We start from the raw sequence: 20,509 nt of genomic DNA on the forward strand, positions 1-20,509 counted from the left end.
CTGAAGTACAAAAGAAACAAATTCATTTCAATAATTGAAACACTGTATTTGACAATAGTTCTTGACTAGCATGTTGAAATTAAAGTCCACATTTATACTATGTTTATAGCGTAACCGTTTTAGCTGCTAAAGAAAAAAAACGGAGTCTAAAAGGATTAAGTAAAAGCGAGTCAGAAAATAATCCCAACAGCTAGTCAAACATTACCATCTAGTGGCAAAGATCTGAAAGTACAACTGGAATTAAAACGCGCCAATTAAAGACAAAATTAGATTACTTACATTTACTTGGATGTTTCCATAAAGGTAATTTTAACGCAATAAGTATTTTATAAACCAGCGGCGAAGAAAATAAGAAATAAATTAACTAGGACCATTTCCGAGTAACTCGATAAATCGACCTCTGGTGTTTAATTGTAATTTAATCTCTTTTCTATCGAGATATAAATACTAAGAGTCTTTCCTACGTCTACAAAAGTCCGTTGACGTGATTAATGTTTTGCAGTGACTAGGGACGGATACAAAAAGGTCAATAAATAGATTTACCTTATTCAGCAGGGAGCGACCAACACTGTCGTGGTCTGGCATTATAACAATAGTTTTTTGTTTTTGTTTTTTAAATAGTAATTTTCCTTCTTCTTCGCAAAGGCAGGGAACGAACACACCGAGTAACAGCATTTTTTAGGCAACCAGCACCCCCCAGCGATAACAATTAGGCATTTCCCGGAAGCGGATACGAAGCTGTGTTATACCGTCGGTGCTGTCGCCTAAGAAACCAGGATTTGTTTTCCCAACCGATTTTAGGCTAAATGCGCTGAAGTATATGGTATGGTGTGGATTCATTTTTAGTCTTAAGTATCATATTAGAGGCAGTCGTCCCTGGGTGTTTTTTTTTTATCTAGAACTAAAAGAAACCCCATGCACAGCGAGGAAGCTATTGAACATAAACATGTTCAATAGCATGACATGAAAAGCACAAGAACAGAGTTTGATAAATCCATTTTAATGGAAAATGTAAAACCCTTTTGAACTTCAATGTACAAAGCATGTAACACTTGCACTTTAAAATTTGAAATTGAAGCAAGCCATGTTTTTAAAAAAATACTTCAGTGAAAGTATATATTTACACATTACAGTTAACTTTGTCATTATTTTATCTTTTCTTACTTCAAAGGTTCAACATAGTAAATTTTAACAAAACAAACAAAACAAGACAATTAATTTCTTAAATAAATTACATCTTTTTTCTTGTAAATGTCTCCATTTTACAGAGAATACTTTTTCATAAAATGCTGTGTATAAGCCATTTTTGTGTGTTTTTCTTTACATAATACAACTTTACAGTCTTTACAATAGTTTGGCAGTTCTTATTTAAAAATGTTTTTATGGCAAGAGGACTGCAGAGTATTGACATTTCCTAAAGTTACAGGCATTAGCTGGCGTGAGTGTGTGTGTGTGAGAGTGTGTCCTCCATCACAGTAGAGCCGTATCACAACTGAAAACAACATATAAAAAAAACATCAACAAAGGAACTGTACAGTCACATTTACATGAATGCTTTTGCCTCAATAACACTGCATCATCACAGAGCTATAAAATAAATACATCTGAAATAAAACAAACCTCGGTACGAAAATGAAAAAAAAAATTAAGAGCTGAACAGCAACAGATGGACAGAAGTAGAAAAAAAGGACAAGAACAGACACAGAGTTACAGAAGAGACAACAGAGAGGGAGCAGCACAGATTTCTACTGCTGCTGCTGAGTGAAATATCTGAGATTTTTCTTTTCTTTTTTGTTTCCCCCTCAAATCCTTATTTATTTATTTATTTATTTTTAAATTTAACATCAGAGATGACAGTTTTGATCCTGATGCTGCTGGTGATGTCATCTGTCCAAGACAGGAGTTAAATCTCCTGGGTTTTTTGATGGGCGGCAGATTGCAGAGAGAGGGCAGAAGGTGGCGCTGTGTGTCTGGGACAGTGTCTCAGCTGGACACACTGAGCTCAGTGATGTAAGCGCGGAGGTTTGTAGTTCAGCGTTGAGGTTCTCACACCATCTGATCTTCTGTCCATCTCCTCTTGGCACTCGAGGTTTGGGCTCATTACGGTGGTGTTGACGGAGGTGGACGCTCATCTCACCAGCCACCACGACATGTGTATAAGGTCGAGCTCACATGACCAGCTTTGACCTCAAACACCTTCTGTGGTCCTCCATGAGATGTGGAGGTTGTGTGGTAAGGAGGAGCTGAGGGGAGACGTATTGTCTCTCTCTTTCTCTCTCTCGCTCTCCAGAAGTTGTGGACGAGAGCAAAAAGAGAGGTGGATGTCATGAGTTCTCCTCCTCCTCGCCCTCCTCAGAGCTGCTCCTCTTTAGTGAGCTCACCACCTCTTTCACACAGTGGAACAAGATGTTCTTCACCTGAGGAGAAAGAGCAGGGGTCAGGTTTACGTCCGTGCCCAGAATTCACAACAGTGACAGCCTGTTCTGTAAGTAAAGTCAAATTAAAGCCAGTATTTAAACAAAGCAACTTCTTCCTACATCATTCAAAACAACAATTAATATTAATCTGGACACAGGTTTCAGTTTGGCTGGTTCCTATACTAATTTTCTGGACAGACAAGGACTGTTCTTATGTCACTACAGTAAACTGACAAAGAGCAGCACTAACAGTGTATTGAACTAAACTGTCCAGTTAAAATGCAGAAACAAGAGCTGTTCAACAATTATCCTAAAACCACACCGAGATGAACTCTTCTCCACATCCTTATCCTCCTCCTCAGCATCCTGTCACTGAGAGCACAGACAGGAGATGGATGGTGACTCATCCCACTTACAGCCCTCGGTGTGGAGGAAGAGAGTGTGTTTTCAGAGCTAAAACACTGCACGGCCAAAAGACAAGACATCAATGGCAATGACTCACACCGCCTTTTAAACTGTCCTCATTTTATACACATATGCACGTCCTTCATCGAAGGGAAAAAAAAAAGAAAATAAAGCATAAAGGTGGGAGGAAGGACAGAGAGCGAGAGAGAGACTGTAGAGATAACTTAAGAACACACAAATGATATTCATGTGTAAAAATTAACAAAATAATAAAACCATGTTGAATGAATTAACATTAATAGTTTATTCACAGGCAGATGGCTGGGCTACCGTCTCTCTCACCTGTAGTTTATCCTCGTAGTTAACCTCCTCTTTACCGGGCCGCAGCTCCTGGGTCAACTGGAAGGACTTGGCCACGTGTTCAGGAGACACAAAGTCATTGATGACCTGAACACAGCTGTGAAGGTTCTGGACCTGAGAAAACAATATTAAAACAGAAGTGAGTGCAACAGCGACATTAATAGAAGAAGAATCTATAAAACCAAATTTGAGCTTTTTAAAAACACTTAAAATGTGTTTAAATTTTTAAGATTATGTCCTGGTTAACCAGTTAGTAAATACTAGTAAATAGTTTTAATTTAACAATCAGCTTTTCGGCTGTAATATACCTGGTGCATAGCACCAGCTGGTATGAGGACAGAGTCTCCGAGGAACTGAACCACAGTCCAGCCCTGAACTCCATGTTCGTCCAGCAATCGCTGACGTTGCTTCCTGCTCAAATACCAGCCCTGCTCTCTGACTGGGTCTTGGTCCAGGGACATGTCCAATCCCTGCTCCTTACAGAGCTGCAGTAGGCGAACAGAGAAGTATAGGAGGTGTAAATTCTGACATATTTGTGGTAAGGTTTACTGCAGTGTTATTGGGAGCTACAGAATGTCATGAAAGTTCTCTTTACCTTGTACAGGAACTCACGGACTTTGTCCATGTCCTTGTTGAGGTAGATGTGCCACAGTGCCCCTGGTGTCTCACTGGAGTCTTTCAGCCTCCTGCGAACTCCCTCATCCAGATCCTCCTCCTCTAGACGCTTCAACACTCCTGAAACATATTTTTTGGTAATTTATGCTTAAATATTCAGGCCATAAGTCTAAAATCATATTTTTTTGTAACTCCTACAGACATATACATTCTTCAATGTGCCAGTGGATACATTATTTACACAAACCAAAAAAATAGTTACAACAGATTTGAATAGAGGTTTTGAAGAATCCTATCAGAAATCAGCTGCAACATCTTTATTTTTTCTTAAGTGGTTTTCACTCTCACCAGTTTTGGACAGCACTCCGTTGCCTTTAGCTACTCCTACATAGACCAGAACAGACACAACATCTGAAACTTCCGCGTGGAGGTTGGCCGTCCCAAAGTCCTGGTCCTGAGATGCTGCCACACCTGGTGGACAGTAGAAAAAGTTGTACATTAGATTCAAAAAGGTTTTGAAAAAAGATATTTTCTTAGTTATTTTCATAAATTTAGCTGTTACTCATCTATGTCCTACCATAAGCACAGCACAGTCTCGGCCCAAGATCTGGTCTGACAAAGAAGGAGGGCAGGTGTGAGGCCAGGTTGAGGTTTCCCTCTGGGTCAGAGTATTCTGGCAGCGGCAGGTTCTTCATCAAGTCGTCATACCTGTAAAAAAAAAATCCATTTAGATCCATATAACACTTGAATTGTTAGAATTATGCAGATAAAGTTGATGCAGACAGTTGTTACCTTGAGGGCATGAGTGCCATGAACTCCTCTCCAGACGGCCAGTCCTTCAGTCTGTAAACCATCGGTTCTCCATCCTTGGATTTTGGACGTTCTAAAAATAGTAAAAAACACGTTAACGTTACTCAGTAGTGGGTTGTGATGGTAAGTCAGTTTTTGTAAAGGACTTACTGTTGATGTCCTCAAATCCGTCCCAGAATTCCTTGATGCCAGAGTTGGTGACCACCTGGTCTTTGCAATTGAGGAGATCTCCCTGATGGTCAGCAAACTCCTGGTTGAAGGATTCGGCTTTCCACAGACTGGCGTTTAGTCTCTTGTGAATTCCTGACACCAACACAGGCTGAACAACAGAGACATTCATTAAAAAGACTCTTATTACCTGTAGTCGTTTCCTGTTTACACGTGTCAGTGATAACATGATCGCTGTTAGTGATGCAGTTACCTGTCCTTGTTTCCAACAGTCCCTGAACAGCTTCCAGTTGTTCTGGCTGCGATGATCCTTGAGCCACAGTAGGCGCCTGTTGTATAACCAGCAGTGGGGAATGTCTGGATGCTGATTGGTTGATTCATCTGGCACAGATGCAGGAACAGGCACAGGTTTCTTCCTGTCTGGTTTGGTTTCCTCCATTACAGCCGGTGTGCTGGTGTTGTTGACAATGTTATTGATGCTGCTGCCGGTGGTAAGTGGCTCCTGCTTGATTGACAGCTTGGCAGTGATGTTCTGGCGACTGGCAGGGATTTTGTTCTCCACCACGGAAGCGATGATGTCATCCAGAATATTGGGCATCCTTCCGCTCTTTCCAGTCTTTAGGAAAAAACAAGGGGAAAAAAAGTCTTTTTTTGCATTTGATTGTTGATATTTTAAATGATTCAATAACAGTGGTGAGACTTGTTCTGGTACCTGTGAAGCAGTAGAGTAAACTGGTGCAAATGCGATTCCTGCATCGGTGGAGCCCAGCTTCAGTTTTCCCGCTGTGGTGGTGAGCAGATCTCTGAGCGTGGAACCCTGCTCTGAATTGTTGGTGACCAGTGATGTGGTTTTGCACTGCTGCAGCACTTCCAGGCTCTCTCCCTCTTTTTCCTCCTTCACCATTTTACCCAGCAACACTGACCCCTTATTTTCTATTGTGTATGACAGACAGAAGTGAGTCGCTGTAGTTTTTGGGATAAAATGACATTGTATAAAAACATTTTAAATGATTTGTACCTTTCTTTTCCTCCCTGGACTTCTGTTCTGCCAGGTCGGCGAGGAAGTGCAGAGGTGACTGGGATTCTGGAGGGGTGACAGGAGCACTGCCGGTGTCGCTGCCTGGACTGCTTCCTCCCATCCCTCCGCCATTTGTTTCCACCTTGGTTACTCCTGTGTCACAATTTTGCTGAGAGCTCGGCTCAGTCTTCAGAGACAGCTTGTTACTGTGGTTCAAAACGTTCTGCAGAACCTGGTTAAATTACAGAACAATTGTGACCCATGTGACCAAATTCTTCTTACATGACATGTAATAACTTGTATATATTTTTGTGTCGCGTTGACTGGTCTTTGTTTTACCTGTGAAACTCCATTTGTGGACTGCAGTTTGTTGAGGAGGTTCTGTTTGTTGGTGCAGGCACAGTGGGATTTGATGTTGTATTTGTCTCTCAGCAAATGCATGGAGGCCACCAATTCAGTCAGCACTGGATTCATATTATCAATAAACAATCAGCTCGTTAGTTTAGAGCTGTTTAGTCCAGAAACACCACAGTCATTTATTCTAGAAAATGCTGTGTGTTCAACAAATTATTAACCAAGAAAAAAATGAAATGTGAGTCTGAAAAAATCCAAAATGCAGCGTACCTGTGCCTGGTATGATCTGTGTGGGCATCAGATGTTTGTGATCATGGGGTTGACCTTTCACACACTTCAACCAGGTGTAAAACTCTTTATCTGTTTGAGTACAAAAAGACAAAAGTTCACTGTGAGACTAAAATACATACACATCTGCAAAATCAAGCATGAAAAATAAAAAAACATTTTGAACAAAAAGTAGTTGTAGAAAGGAAACATAGGTTCGTTGTATTGTGGGGTTGATGGTATTAATACAGCACATCCTTCTACAGATCTTCTCTCCTGAAAGCTGGTCTGGTCTCTCTTTTAGCTCCCAACTATCTAAAAAACCAAAACAGAAACACTCACCTTTAGAGCTCCTCTTCTCCTTGGCCTTGTAGCAGTCGAGGCAGACAACAAAACCACATTTCTGACAGACCCAGTGGATGTTGAAGAGTGTTGCCTCACAGGCGTCGCACATCTCCCTCACCCCTCTCACCGCTCGCTTCCATGCCAGCTTGGCTGTTAAGATACAGACAACAAAAGAATTCAAAGTCACTCCACAGTAATGGGGAGTTGATCCAAATTCAGCTGCTCGTAAGAATGTTTTTCTTACCATCTTTCTTGACCCAGGAAGCTGCGGTGTTTTCAGTCACCACCATCTGACAGAACTTGTCTCCAATGTAGCTGAGGATGTACTTGGCCGTGGTTTGGTCCAGGTGGGTCTCTTCCATGGCCCCAGGGGCCCACAGGGACATAGCCTCATCATCAAACTGGTCTGGATTGGAGAAGCCATCCATCCGGATGACTCCATTCTTACTGTAGGAAAGCCTATTTGGGAGAAGATAGAGTGTGAGCACAGGCTTTTGGACACGTTGAGAAAAAAGACATTATTGTATTTATTTTTCAAGCATCCTGTCACCTTTGTCAGGGTGACTTATTTTGCCCCACTTCAACTTGGTTATACGTTCAGTTATATATATAAAAAGCACAGGCTGTTTTAACTGCAATGAGACCATCTGCCAACTCTATATATAAAATGATGAGTGTGTTCTGTCCTTGGTGTCCACTTCAGGTGAACATTTATGAAGCCCCAGTCGACTGGGTCAGACAGGAGGGAGGTGAAATAAGGTGAGACGGCAAGAATTAGACGAGGGGATGCAAAGAAGGAGGAGGGGCTGAGGGGAGCAGCGAGGGAGAGATTGCAGTAGCTGCAGTTCTGTAGTGAGTCAGTGGGGAAAAGATTATAGAGCAGAAAATCCTCTTTGGCAGATTTACCTTGTTAGACCCCAGACTGCAGCTGCTGCTTATCCAACACAAGTGAATGTCTGTGTGCCCTCAGTTAAGTGTGTGTAGGACAGAGAGAGGGAGAAACAGAAGGAGGCAGGGCGTACGGCACAGGCTGCATGATTAATGATCTACGTGTTGGGGTTGGAGCCAAAAGAATCCTTTCTTCCTCTCCCTTCATTTATCTCTCCATTTTGTGGTTACAATCAAGATATATTTAGACTTAGAAAACAAATGCACCGGCTCTGATTGTATGCTGTGTGGATGGATTTGAGTTGAGCGGTGGCCAAGGGTGAATGTGCTGGATCTTACAACATTTTTAGAAGTATAGGAAACTGTGGTTGCAAAGAATTGCAACACTTTACCTTCTAAAGTAGTAGAAACGACAGAAGACAGGAGAGTGTGCCTGTTCCTCTCCCTTCTTGCTGCGGATGACCCTGCACTCACGACACTTCTGCAGGTTGGGGCCGATTTCTGAACAGGAGTCGTCCTGCAGAAAGGACTCTCCTGTCTGCTTGAGCTTCTTCACCTTCCTCCAGTCCTTCAGCACAGAGCGGGGGATGCCATCTGAGAAGAGAACACATTGTTAATTCATGTACAGCACATGCAGGCTTCATGACATAATCAAACATTTATACCATCTCAGGAATAAACAATACTAAACTATTATTACAGTCAACAACCTGACTAAATCTGGCTAAATCCATTTCTGGCAACAATGCAGCACTGCAGAAGTTCCCACCCACCCACACCAATGTACAACATAAAAAATGGCAAATGGGGCCCAGGAGGTTATTTTTGTAGAAATACTCAATAAGAGAATATGTAGTCCTAAAATATCAAATAAAACAAATTCCAGTCATTTATGTGGATGTATTCATCTGCAGTTATGCTGTCACCTGACTGTGTCACTGCAGTAATTGATAAATAATTGATCCAGAAGATTGCAGTAAAAAAAAAAAAGTAATGGTTTATTTGCCGTCGGGCCAAAGCCTGACAAAACTTACTGCTGCTGGCCAACTTCAGTTTAGTCTTCTCCCGGGCTGATCTGAAGATGCCGTTGGGCTTTAAGTCATCTTCGTCCTTCTCATTGTCCCCTCTCCTCTTAGCCATGTCATTCTGCTTTTTCTTGTAAGTGGGTTTGGGCTGACGCTTGGCCCGGCCTTCCATCTTGCTTTCGCTGCCATCAGAGTCGTCTCCTCCGCTCTCCGAACCTGACTCATACAGCCGTTTGTTCCCTCGCTTTGAAGAAAAGACGGCTTTCCTGTCATCCCCTCCTCCTGCTCCTATCTTATCCTCAAGCTGCCTCTCCTTCTCAGCTTTGCTTCCGATGTCCTTGCTCATTTCCATCTCACTGGAGGTGGAGGCACTGAGATTGACAGTGCAGGGTTTGATCATCTCTGACATGGCCGTAGTGTTGCTAGGGTTACTTTTGCTGGTAGTGGGGCTGGTCAGCTTCTCTGGTTTAGCACTGGGGGGTATGGTCGTGGTGGATGTAATCCTGTCCTCCTCTGAGTGCCGTGTTAACCAGGCTTTCTTCAGTTTGTGGTAGTTACTGGGTTGAGCAGAGGCCGACCCTGAGGGCTGGCTGTTAGGCAGAGGACTGGACTTGCCTGGGGTTGTGCTGCCACTTGTGGAGCTGCTGCTGCCACTGTCAGCGGACGATGATGGGGCTTGGCTCAAGGAGGACGGTGGTGGGGAACTGTGAATGGGAGCTCTGTCCACATTATCCACAGACAGGGGGGAGTTTCCAGTTGTGATAGCTGTGGGAGCAGTGGAGGCGTTGCTTCTGGACTGGGCTGCAGCGAGGGCAGCCTTGTGCTTCTTGAGGTGGACAAAGGAGGAGGATAAAGCTTGACTGGATCCTGAAGCAGAGCTGGGTTGTGGAGTGAGGCTTGGACTTGGTTGGGGAGTCCCTGCTTTGGGAGGAGTAGGGGGAGGTAAAGAACCCCCTGGAGATGTGGTTCGTATGACAAAGCCTTCTTGAGGCTCTCCTAGTGCTGAGTGACCACGAGGGGAAAATGTGTTTCCTAGCTGGTTAGTGGCTGTCCCAGGTTTAGTTTGTATAGCAAAGGCAGGCGAAGCTGAAAGCACCGTCCTGCACACAGAGTTTGCGGCACTGACTCCCATAGTTCCTTGCAGGCCACTCATATAAGTCTTTTTATACTGGACACACATGTCGTCTATGTTCGAGTTTGGCTGGATAACCCTGCCAGCCCCTGCTTCTCTAACACTCTCTCCTAACCTCAGACATTCCCCCTGAAGCTTGGATGAGTAAAACCTCCCCTGGGGCAGGTCCTGATGGATTATAGCACCAGATTTGTTAGCACCAACAGAATTGTCATATTTAATAGACGTCGACGGACGTACGATGACTGATGCCATTGCAGCTTGGGGCTTGCTTCTTGATAGTCCCTTCTCTCCATGGTACAATCCTCTTTCCTGAATCATCTCTCCAGCCCTCCACCCACCTGCAGATGAAGTCATCATTTCCACAGAGGCCACCGAGGTGATCGTGGCTGCATTTCCATGACCTTTGACGTCCCTGAGTTCTGGCAACAGTGTGGGAGGTTTTTGCTGCTCTGCTGATGCTTTGCTACTGGCTGCCACCAAGTTTACAGGCTGTATGGGCGTGAGGGTTGGGGGAGACAGACGACCACCGTATCCCCCTCTTTCCCGCTCCTTCTCCCTTTCCCTCTCTCTCTCCCGCTCAGCGGCCTCTTTTCGTTCCAGCGCGTGCTGTGTGGGAGGGTGGAAGACGGGTGCTCGGTGGAGAGATGGCATTGCCCTGAGCTGCTGCTGCTGCTGTTGGTGGAGGTGGTGATGATGATTGTGGTGGTGGTGGTGGTGGTGGTGGTTTAGAGCTGAAGAGGAAGATGTAGAAGTGGAAGGAGAGATGGCAGGGCTGCGGCGGTCAATCCTGTCCATACCTACATGGTGCTGATGCTGCTGTTGGACTAGTGTCACCTGCTGGCTAAGCTGCTCAGTGATTTTCCCTGCCAAGCCCTCTCCACCCTCTGGCTGGTGCTTTATAAGAGGAGGGGGCTTTGACAGGGAGGCTTTGGAGCTGTGGTTGCCTAAAGACAGAGCTCCCTGGTTGGGCACAGCTGCACCAATACTGGCCACAACCCCTGAAACCTTCTCATAGTATGAGCTCACCTCTTTGGAGGGGTACAGTCTAGGAGGCTCATTTACAACACTGTTGGACAGCGTGGTGAAGTAGTTACTTTTTTCTGACTGGATTACATGGGGGTGTGCATGACTGGCCTTGGGGCTCGGGGAGGTGAGGGCTGGTATTCGCACAGGGAAGACGGGGTCTCTGCTTCTCTCTCTGTCCCTGTCCATGCCTGGGTCACTTGAGCGTTGGATCTTTGCAGTGAAGGGAGCGACTTCGATGCTCTCTTTCAGGATCTGCCGATTCTCCTCTTTGTACTTGCTGGCTCTGTCTACATTTTGAACTGTCTCCTGATTACATGAAGAACACAAAGAGAGTTTAGGTTTTTTTTTACATGAGAAAGGTCCAAATCAAATGTTAAACAATGTCTCTCTTTTTGTACACAAGGAGTAGGATTTATTTCCACTCAATGTTTACATGGACAAAATAAATCAAACATATTTCTGATCAGGGAAAGCCTCATGGTGGAGTCATGCACATCTGGATATACAGCAAAAACTAACAAAAACAAAATAATAAATAGACAGAAGAAAGAAAGAGAGAATATTAAATCAGTGGTGCACACTGAGAGGCCGACCACAGACGCAGTGTTTGTTCCACAGGAATGGAACGAGTGCTCTTTCTGTTCCTTTTCAATTCCAGATAATTAAACAATTCTGCACCAGTCAAAACAATTACACATGCATGCATGTAGCACACATGAATGTTGTTATAATATAATCTAATTAAAAATCTAAGTAAACAGAGAAGACTTTCCATCCAGTGCTATTTAAATGAACACATTTTCCACATCCACACTGACTAAGTATTACAGCGTACCTGTGTGTTTGTCATCCGGGATTTACTCAGTGGATCCAGATAGAGACGGTGAAGATGGATGTCTTTCCCTGTTGGCGTGCGACATCTGTCTGTCTGCTCCTGCTTCAAGTGGGCCAACGTCATATTTCTGATGGGATCCACAAAGCCTTTTTTATCCACATCTCTGCTTCAAAAAGAGTAAACATTAGCAGGTTATTAAGTTTAGCAAGAAACTTACATTAAAATATCTGCCAATTTCCATTATGTCATATAAATTCAATGGAATTGAAAATGCTTGCTGTGCACATCTAACAGTCACTCCCCTCAAATTAGGGAAAGCGTTAGGAATATTATTGATGTATAGCCCATATACACGTGGCCTACTGTATCTAGGCTAATGACAAAGAATGAGTGACATGTTTCTTCACTCCATGCTGTGTTTAGCAGCGTCTAAATTGTGTGGAGAGCTGTTACATAAAGAGAGCTCAGCCTGCTGAAAGAACAGTGTTCACTCTGAACTGCTTTAATATTGGATTAGTGCCACTTCACTTCATCTGACTTAGCCGTCTCTGCTGTTCTGCCTCTCAGGGCTAACTTCACTCTCTGAACTCATGGCCAGGCTGTTTAAAAGGCCAGAGCAAATATTCTCCTGTGAATGTTTTTAACTTCTGCTAGAAAGACTGCCTCATGTTCTTCTTCTCGAGAACTTGACTGGCAGTTCAGCTGTGCAGAACACTCTCTGGTTATAAATATGTAAAATCACACACTGATGCAAGATTAGTGGCTTTGGTTTAAACTCTCCTGCACTTAATGAGCATATTCACTCATTTCTGAAACACTCGCACTCCCACAACCGTTCCACTGACCGACACATGCTCAGCTGAAACCATTGCAGCATCTTGGAAATGAATGTTGATCTTTTGACTCACTCTTTATGAACATCCAGACTGGCCTTTGACAATGGAGGACTTGCATGTGTGTTGATCTTGACAGGGTGGCGGTTGGCGTCAGCGCTGGCCGGTCGGACAGGAACGTGACTCAGTAAACCCAGACCGTCACCAGTGCTACCAGCAGCCTGGTGTAGCCACGGACTGGCTGTGTTCTAAACACACACATGGAAGTTGATGAATCAGTAAACTGAAAATGTAATATATTATTAATCAAATGTGAAAATCAGTGACTGGACTAAACTGTGTCACAACTGTATGCTGGGATTTCTTGGCACTGAGAACTTTGTTATTTCCAATCATTCTCCAATGTTTTTATTTCTCAAAAACCAGCCAGCCACATGAATAGGTTAAGTTAATCAAAGATTACATATGTGTAAATGTTCTTACCCTCCTGAGAGAGACCTCAGAATTCACGGTGACGGGATTTTCGGGGTGAACCCACTTCGCTGCAGGGGACAAGCCAAGTCCTGGAGGGTAAGAGGTTGGTGTTCCATTAGGATACGGCCAGAGGATGGGGTAGAGGCCCAGCCCTGCTGCCCCGCTGTGAGCCTGGGTGAGTAGTGGGGGTGGAGGAGGACCTTGTCCCTAAGAAACAAAACATTTTTTTTTCATTTTAATCCTTTAAAAGCTAGTCATCACATCCACTCCTAGAGCTTTAAAAAAGTATGTACAATATTTAGAAACAAACCTGTAGGAATGGCTGCTGGTGTGCGGCTGCAGGGTGAGGTAGGCCAAGGTGACCCAAACCACCAGGGGAGTCAAGCCGAGGATGTCCCCCGAGGAGAGATGCTGTGGGTGGAGGCATAGGAGGGAGCACCCCATGGGGTAAAAGGTGTGGATGAGGTAGGGCAGAATTGTGAGCTGCAGCCAGGAGATGAGAGGTGGCATGGGGGTGGGTTGCAGGTGTGAGGCAGGGGGAGTGAGGGGAGGGAGAGTGCAGGGTGTGCAGGTGAGTGTGGAGATAGGCCGCGACGTGATTGGAAGAGACGGAGACAGCAACAGAGTTCTCTGCATCAGAGCGGACCAGTGCTGGGTCCCTGTAAACGGTGAAAGTTTCATTCTTATCGATGATCAGAGGACTCTTGGTGCTGCTGCCCGACTCTGACCGCGATGGAACTGGCTTAAAACCGGACCTCACAGGTTCTGGTGTTTCTATTTTAGCAGACAGACGGCCTGTGGGAGGAGGAGAGCTATCCAAGTATCTCGGTATTTTATGTTTGGAGACCTCTGGGGAGGTGTTGGGTTTAGGTTTGGAGATGTCTATCAGGCTGGGGTGGGCCTTAGCTTTGTGGAGTTCATTTGGGTTTGTGTTGGGATAGGGATGGCTCTGGGTGTTGTTTAGAAGCTGGGGTTTTTGCCTAAGAGAGTCATGCTGAGGTGTGCCGGGGTTTGGGCTAAGGCTCATTTTGGGTTTAGCTAAATCAGAGGAAAGGACTGGATTTATCTTCTGAGGTGGCGGCGGCTGCTGTGGATGTTTTCTTGTCTCTTCAGATAAAGGTGGGCTCTTAATGCCAGATTGGATAGATGTGTAGTGATGCTGTGGTTGAATGTGTGGCTGAGGGTGTGGCTGAGGTTCAGAATGCTGCTGCTGATGCTGCTGTTGATGAAGATTATGATGAGGAGGAACAGGCTTCTCCTTCTCCACCAGCACCACACTATTAGCTATTGATGTAACAGGCCTGGAACAGAAAGACGGAAGATTATTTGACCTAAAATAAACAAAAATTTGGATTTGAACCTTACAGTATTCTGTCCATGACACCATTTTAAACTTTTTCCATTTATACATATACATATATATATATTTATACATAAGTGATGCTGTTTTTAGGAAAACACCAGACAAATATGTTGGAAAGAGGGACCTGCCAAAAATGAATAAAGTTGTCAGAATTGATCTCTTCTCACCTAATGACCTCAGAGGGAGCAAACTCTATTTTGCTGCCAACACTCCTGGCAGCTGCCAGGGCACCTCCCACCATGTTTTGTTGCTGCTGCTGTTGCTGCTGCTGCTGCTGCTGCTGCTGTTGTTGTTGTTGCTGCTGTTGCACTGGAGGCTCAACATCCGTTCTACGTCCTCCTTCTGATGGTGAGGGAGAGGGTGGAATGGGCGGTGAGGAAACAGGAGAAGGATTGAGGAGGAGGTAAGGTGAGAGGGCCGTGGACTCAGCCTTCTGGGAGGCCAGAAGTGCTGACACAGCCTCCGAGCTCTCGCGGTGCACTGTGGCCTGGGCATCGTCTGTGATGTCGATGACACCGCTGCTGTGGAGTTGAGTGGACGATGGGGTCTGGGATCGAGGAGATGCTAAGGAAAAAAAAGTTTAAAAAAAACATGAATGCACAATTTAGAAAATGAAAGATTAGCTTATGGTCATGATGTCTATTGTTTGAGTCTACCTTTCACAGTGTTCTTGCTCTCGATGAAGCTTCCCTGGATCGGTTCAGACATCACAGACTGCTGCCGGGGAGAATGGGCGATGTGTGTTACGGCCACTAAGTCCTCTGCCTCTTTAGGGGTCACTTTTCCTGTATCCTTGACCACACTTTTTTTGCTCTCCTCCGCCTGAAGTTCCACCCACGGGGAAAGCCGTCCAATTAGAGATGAGGAATTGTTCAGTTTGGCGCTTTGCACTAGCGGTTTCTCCTCCTCCTCCATTTTGGAAACAGAACTCGGTTTAACGTCACTACTGAGAGTCTTCAGTTCATTCTCAGAGTTTGGCTCTGAGGAGGAGGACGATGAGGAAGATGAGGAGGAGGAGGAGGAGGAGGAGGAAGAAGAGCAAGACGAGTGGGCGGTCCTTTTGTTGTGCGGGTTTTCTGAGTCACTGCTCTCCGACAAATCAGACGTCATGTCAGTCTTTAGCCTCTTTAAGCCTGCCTTCTTCTCATCTTCCTCGCCCTTCCGACGTTTACTGACCACCTGTTTCACCTTGGACTTGGATTCTAGAACAAACACAAAGGCAATGGTTTTGAACAGAATTTAAGAAGTGCTTAACATCTCTAACGCATATTGATTATAGTAATGAATTTAATGCATCCAATTTAGTTTGTGTGGTGAAAACTGCCTTAAGTCATTTACTTAGACTGTCGGAGTCTTAGAGTCTGATTCACCGACAGACAGACAAGATCGCAACGCATTTTTGATAGATTTAATAAGCATAAGAACTTAACAGAACAAAATGTAGTTGGCTCTAAATATCTGCCTCACTAAACTGTTCAAAATCTCCTCAAATTAAACTAAGCTATACTGAATTCAGGGCAAAATCTTTAAAGATCATGAAATACATTATATGAGTTAATAACTAATATAACAATGTCTTTGTCTTGCTGAGACATTTATGGTTTAACGCTTATCCACAGAGACAAAAGGTGCACATATACTGACATGATACAATACTTCCAAACTTTTCATTATTGTCCTATATTATGCTGATCTGATGAGGCTCAACTGCACTGCTAAATTCAATTCTCTCAGCAGTTGTTTTTGTTTTGGATTTCTATACATATTTTATTCAGCAGATAAACAGGCCTTTAAATACCAATTTGAGTTCATCTGAGACCGTGACTAACAAGTCCACTGTCACTTCCTGCCCTCTAATTAAAGTCATACACACAAATAAGAGCATATGCTATTACATCATCTCTAACTTTATGACACAAACTAATTCCTGACAGACCAGAAATCATCGCCATAAAAGTTTTATAACAGAAGCACCTATGAACGTCTACCCTTAATTTTACAGCCGTGTGTGACGGCGACAGTCCTCACCTCTACCTGTCGTATCCTCCCTCCTGTCCTTGTCCTCCTCTGGCACGCTACTGTCCGATCCTTTCCTTCTTGAGGAGCGTGAACTGCGCTGCTCCCGCTGTTCCCGTCCATTGCCGCCAGGTGAATGGTGTGATTGGCTGGCTGGCTGCTGGCTCTGCTGTGATAGGCTGTGCTGCTGAGATGCCAGTGCTCCCTGGGAACCCTTTTGGTTGGGGCCGGATGAGTTCATGATAGGACGGGGGCTGTTGGCCTGGGCTCGTGTGTAATGACTCTGTAAGATTAGAGAAAATTCATGGTTCTTCACTAAAATCTTTATGAGAATTTTTTTAATAAAACCATCTATAACACTACTATTTTTACAGATTGATAAAAAAGTGCACAGCTGTTTCTGGTCCTTTTCAATGGTTTGTGTTTCACTGCTAAATACCAAGGAAGACTGTTTACAACGAACATGTATTTGTGAAAAGGATTTACATGTGTAAACAAAGACAGAGACAAAAATTTTAATTTCACTGCGAGTCCTTTGTGTGGCCAGTGTGCCACAGGTTAAAAACTTTTAATACAGTAAGCAGAAAAGCCTTCAAGTAAACACAAAACTGAAAGCGGGCAGTGTGTCAAGGATCTGAGGCAGCTGCATTATTTGTTTTTGTTTCCCTCACCACTAGGTGCTGCTGCATCATACACTCTGTACCTTTAAACAATGACTTGGTCAAGAGCCACAAAACAAGGTGTTGTGTTGCGCTACTGTTTTGTTTTCTTCACGTTGCAAAATGACTTAACGATGTTGCATCAGACTAAAGTAGAGTCCACCCAGCAGCACAGGCAGCTATGCCATTCTGATGAACTACCATGTTGTGTTAATGACCCTGTCTGGGACAAGTGCAGTGTAAACTGTTGAAGAGGCTGTGACTGTGCCTTCACATTACATGACACAGACACATATATGATCATAAAATCTATTCATGTGCAGGAGATTTGAAAACCAGGAATAAAACAACATCTCAACATCAAAACTTGGAATTAAAAACTATCACTACTTTATCTGTTAGTAGTGCATCTTGGGAAAGATGTGAGGTGTGCAGCTTGAGTGGGCTGTTATGCTGGTTGGGAGAGGGTACCTGAGTGTTGCCAGTGGTGCCGCCAGGTCTCCCTCCTGCCATCTTTAATTGAGTATTGAAGAGGAAAGAGAACATTTTAGAAAATCAAATAAAATTGATTAAAAGAAAAAAAGTAATTTTATGTAGAAGGTTTTGTTAATGACTCTTCTTGGCTGATTTTTTAATGCACTGGTTCAAGAGTGAGCTCTTTTTTACACAGTTTGCCTATTATTTCTGAGCCAAAAATATCAAACTCTGAATGGTTTCCTGCTGTTCAGTCTTGAGCTCAGATAAATGACAGGACTCGACCGCATACACGAACATCAGAGTACTGGACGTTTCTGTGTGTTTTTAATAGGGCTAAATATGTGACTAAGGGATTAAAGTAATATTCAAATCTAAATTACTGCTTGAAATTGAAAAGAAGAAAGAGACAAAATACAATGTCATTAGCAGCACAGCTATAATCTACTGTCAGGACGTCTTAGCAGTAGTGCGTCTCACGGTACTTACATGGGCAGAGTTGTTGTTCTGGCTGGAACGTGACCTTCGTCTGGAGGTGATGCCGATGTTTTCTCCTTTCAGCAGCGAGTGTACAACGTCATCCAGAAAGGTCATCTGGACCATGGATGGATCTACGTTCTGAGGCTCTAACACCTGAACACACATCAGATTCCCTTTAGACTGGAGCAAAACCAGGCGAATGTATTGTAAAAACTGTGAATGTATGTGTGTGTGTATGCTGCACCTGGTCATTCATAACGACCATGTTTCGACTGAAGAGGTCGTGGTGTGTAATGATGCCTGTGAACCATTGGGTGGCTGAGTCTTGTCTATACACACGCACGCGGTAGCCATTCAACGAATAAGGACCTGGAAGAGAAGTGTTGTGTTTCTATTAACACGGCACATTCATTTAATTCATTCTATAAACGCAGTATAAATGTTTTGGACCATGACTGAGCTGAAGCTGTCCAACACCGAGGCAGAACAGCTCAGGCTGAATAATACCATATTATTTTCAAAAACTGTAAACCTGAAACTTTGTCAACTTTTAGTTTTTGACTGACACATTTAAACTAGTGACTGACACATTGAGTTTTTGACTGACACATTTAAACTAGTGTTTAAGCTGAGAAATGTCGCCTAAGGCAGTGGTTCACAAAGTCAATGTAACATTTAAAACACAGACAGACAGAGTCCTGTCAGCTCATCACAATACACTTGTAGTGTAGTACTTCCTGCCCCATCCAGCCCTAACACATGCTTTAAGATATAAATACAACACTACATAATATGCTGGCACCATCATGCTATTTTAGACTTCTATTTTTAAAACAACTTACCTTGCATAAAAATTTCCTGCACCTTCTGGTCTTTGAGCCAGGCTTTCACTTCTTCATGGAGCTGTGGGTTGTCTCTCAACACTGGGTTTTGACTATCCACCTCATCCTGAGTGAGACAAACACAAAGGACAGCAAAAGGTCAGCACTATCAGAGATGGAGAAGTGATGGTACAATATGTGCTGTATAGTGCAATACTGTACAATGGGTTTCTGACAGAATTTACTACACATGAACCAACGTCTACACAGCACACCACTGTTCCCGTCTGTCCTACAGAATCACTTACATCAGCTCACTAGGAAACTGTCACCCTTAGAAGCTTTTGTTACATACAGTATCTAAAGGTCATAGTGTGAGAGAGATAGGACAAGAAAGTAGTACTACAAACTGGTATCAGAGACGGAGAAATCAGCAATACATACAGAGGAAACTTTATACTGTACGTCTCAGGTCACGTCCAGCAGACGTTATGACGAGAAACTAATTATCAGTAAAAAATAAATAAAAATCAGTACTTCTACTGTTCCAGTATTCCTACTGAGGCAGACATGACAAAATATTCTAAAAATGAAATGCATTTTCTTTGCTTTGACCCTCCAGGGGAAAACCGCCCCCTACTTTGAGAATCACTGTATTCACACACACTCTCATATGTATAAACACAGCGTAGGGTGTATCAGTCTGCTCTTTCACTGATGGAACGATAGTAAGACTCGTGAACAAAAATAATCTGTGTGGGATGTGTGGCAAAAACAAGAAAACCTTGAGTTGGAAGAAAAAGTTTAAATGATTCATTTCACCCACTGAGTCAGAATTCCTAGATCTGGGCTGTGAACATAAATCCAGGAGAATACCCTCTGCAAACCAAATGCCTCTTAGAAAACACATTAGGGCAACGCATCAGTGCAACCTGAGCAGATCTATAACGCTACAAAGACAGACAGTGGGGTATAGAGTGAGCAGGAAGCAGTGCAGACTAAATGAGCCTTTCATTTCACCTTCCCATCTCTTCTTCTCCCTCCCTCTCTCCCTCTTTCTCTCTCTCTGCTGCAGTGTTCTAGTTTTTCAACCTCAGACTATCTTAAATCAGCATAAATGCTAAGAATAGCAGCGCAGTGGAAGGCAGTGCTACTGAGGTCAGCATGCGCCTCATATATTGGTAACATCATTCTAATCACCACACTTATGACAAAGACTGCCTCAGAGTGAACACTTCAACAGATTAATGTAGACAAACAACACATTCAAGGACAGGGGTTATTATCCTCCTGCTCGTTTCAAAGTGCTGGGCTGAGTGTTTTTCTGAAGGTACTGTTAAAATATTAGAGCCGGAGCTGGCAAAGACCTCAATACTTCATTTTCTATCTTCCTTCTTTCTTCATAGTCGTTTATAATTTAATTTACATTGAACTACTGCATGTTCCCATTTCTGTGGAGGTGGTGTTATTTGTGTTTATCACCTCTCTCTTCCTTCTTCATGCATAGACTGGAGGTCTATATACTGTCTAATTTTACTTATTGATTCCAGCATAGTAGTAACAGTAAGTATATTCAAACCAAATAATAAGTACAAATGATGTGTTCTGGCCAATTTTTGGCACAAGTGACGGTAACTATGGTAATGCAGAGCTAAGCTAAATTTCAACTTCCCTGAAACACAACTGTAATGGCACCCAATCTGCTTGCGCCATTATGTCCG

General features: G+C 43.6%; 1 protein-coding gene across 3 annotated transcripts in view; it reads right to left on the minus strand.

The window, feature by feature from the left end:
• Nucleotides 1–984: 984 nt before the first annotated feature.
• The window catches only part of jmjd1cb (jumonji domain containing 1Cb), a 90,225-nt gene continuing 70,700 nt past the window's right edge, over nt 985–20,509 (minus strand). For 2 of the 3 annotated variants that reach the window (XM_008314157.3, XM_017034385.2), the window contains 28 exons: nt 18,810–18,915; nt 18,212–18,336; nt 17,977–18,120; nt 17,485–17,526; nt 16,367–16,637; nt 14,995–15,540; nt 14,506–14,902; nt 13,286–14,276; nt 12,985–13,182; nt 12,577–12,749; nt 11,669–11,834; nt 8,682–11,139; nt 8,040–8,241; nt 7,004–7,218; nt 6,757–6,909; nt 6,418–6,507; nt 6,133–6,257; nt 5,794–6,025; nt 5,488–5,708; nt 5,029–5,391; nt 4,758–4,926; nt 4,590–4,680; nt 4,375–4,505; nt 4,146–4,268; nt 3,778–3,917; nt 3,491–3,667; nt 3,165–3,296; nt 985–2,417 (listed from right to left, as the gene is read on the minus strand). In XM_008314157.3, the coding sequence (XP_008312379.1) occupies nt 2,325–2,417; nt 3,165–3,296; nt 3,491–3,667; nt 3,778–3,917; nt 4,146–4,268; nt 4,375–4,505; nt 4,590–4,680; nt 4,758–4,926; nt 5,029–5,391; nt 5,488–5,708; nt 5,794–6,025; nt 6,133–6,257; nt 6,418–6,507; nt 6,757–6,909; nt 7,004–7,218; nt 8,040–8,241; nt 8,682–11,139; nt 11,669–11,834; nt 12,577–12,749; nt 12,985–13,182; nt 13,286–14,276; nt 14,506–14,902; nt 14,995–15,540; nt 16,367–16,637; nt 17,485–17,526; nt 17,977–18,120; nt 18,212–18,336; nt 18,810–18,915 (8,274 nt within the window). In that variant the 3' untranslated portion in view covers nt 985–2,324. The remainder of the gene's footprint in view (nt 2,418–3,164; nt 3,297–3,490; nt 3,668–3,777; nt 3,918–4,145; nt 4,269–4,374; nt 4,506–4,589; nt 4,681–4,757; nt 4,927–5,028; nt 5,392–5,487; nt 5,709–5,793; nt 6,026–6,132; nt 6,258–6,417; nt 6,508–6,756; nt 6,910–7,003; nt 7,219–8,039; nt 8,242–8,681; nt 11,140–11,668; nt 11,835–12,576; nt 12,750–12,984; nt 13,183–13,285; nt 14,277–14,505; nt 14,903–14,994; nt 15,541–16,366; nt 16,638–17,484; nt 17,527–17,976; nt 18,121–18,211; nt 18,337–18,809; nt 18,916–20,509) is intronic. The other variant, XM_008314158.3, reaches the window with a different exon arrangement.

The sequence above is a fragment of the Cynoglossus semilaevis genome, chromosome 8 (assembly GCF_000523025.1).
Source record: "Cynoglossus semilaevis isolate Cse_v1.0 chromosome 8, Cse_v1.0, whole genome shotgun sequence".
NCBI classification, from domain to species: domain Eukaryota; kingdom Metazoa; phylum Chordata; class Actinopteri; order Pleuronectiformes; family Cynoglossidae; genus Cynoglossus; species Cynoglossus semilaevis.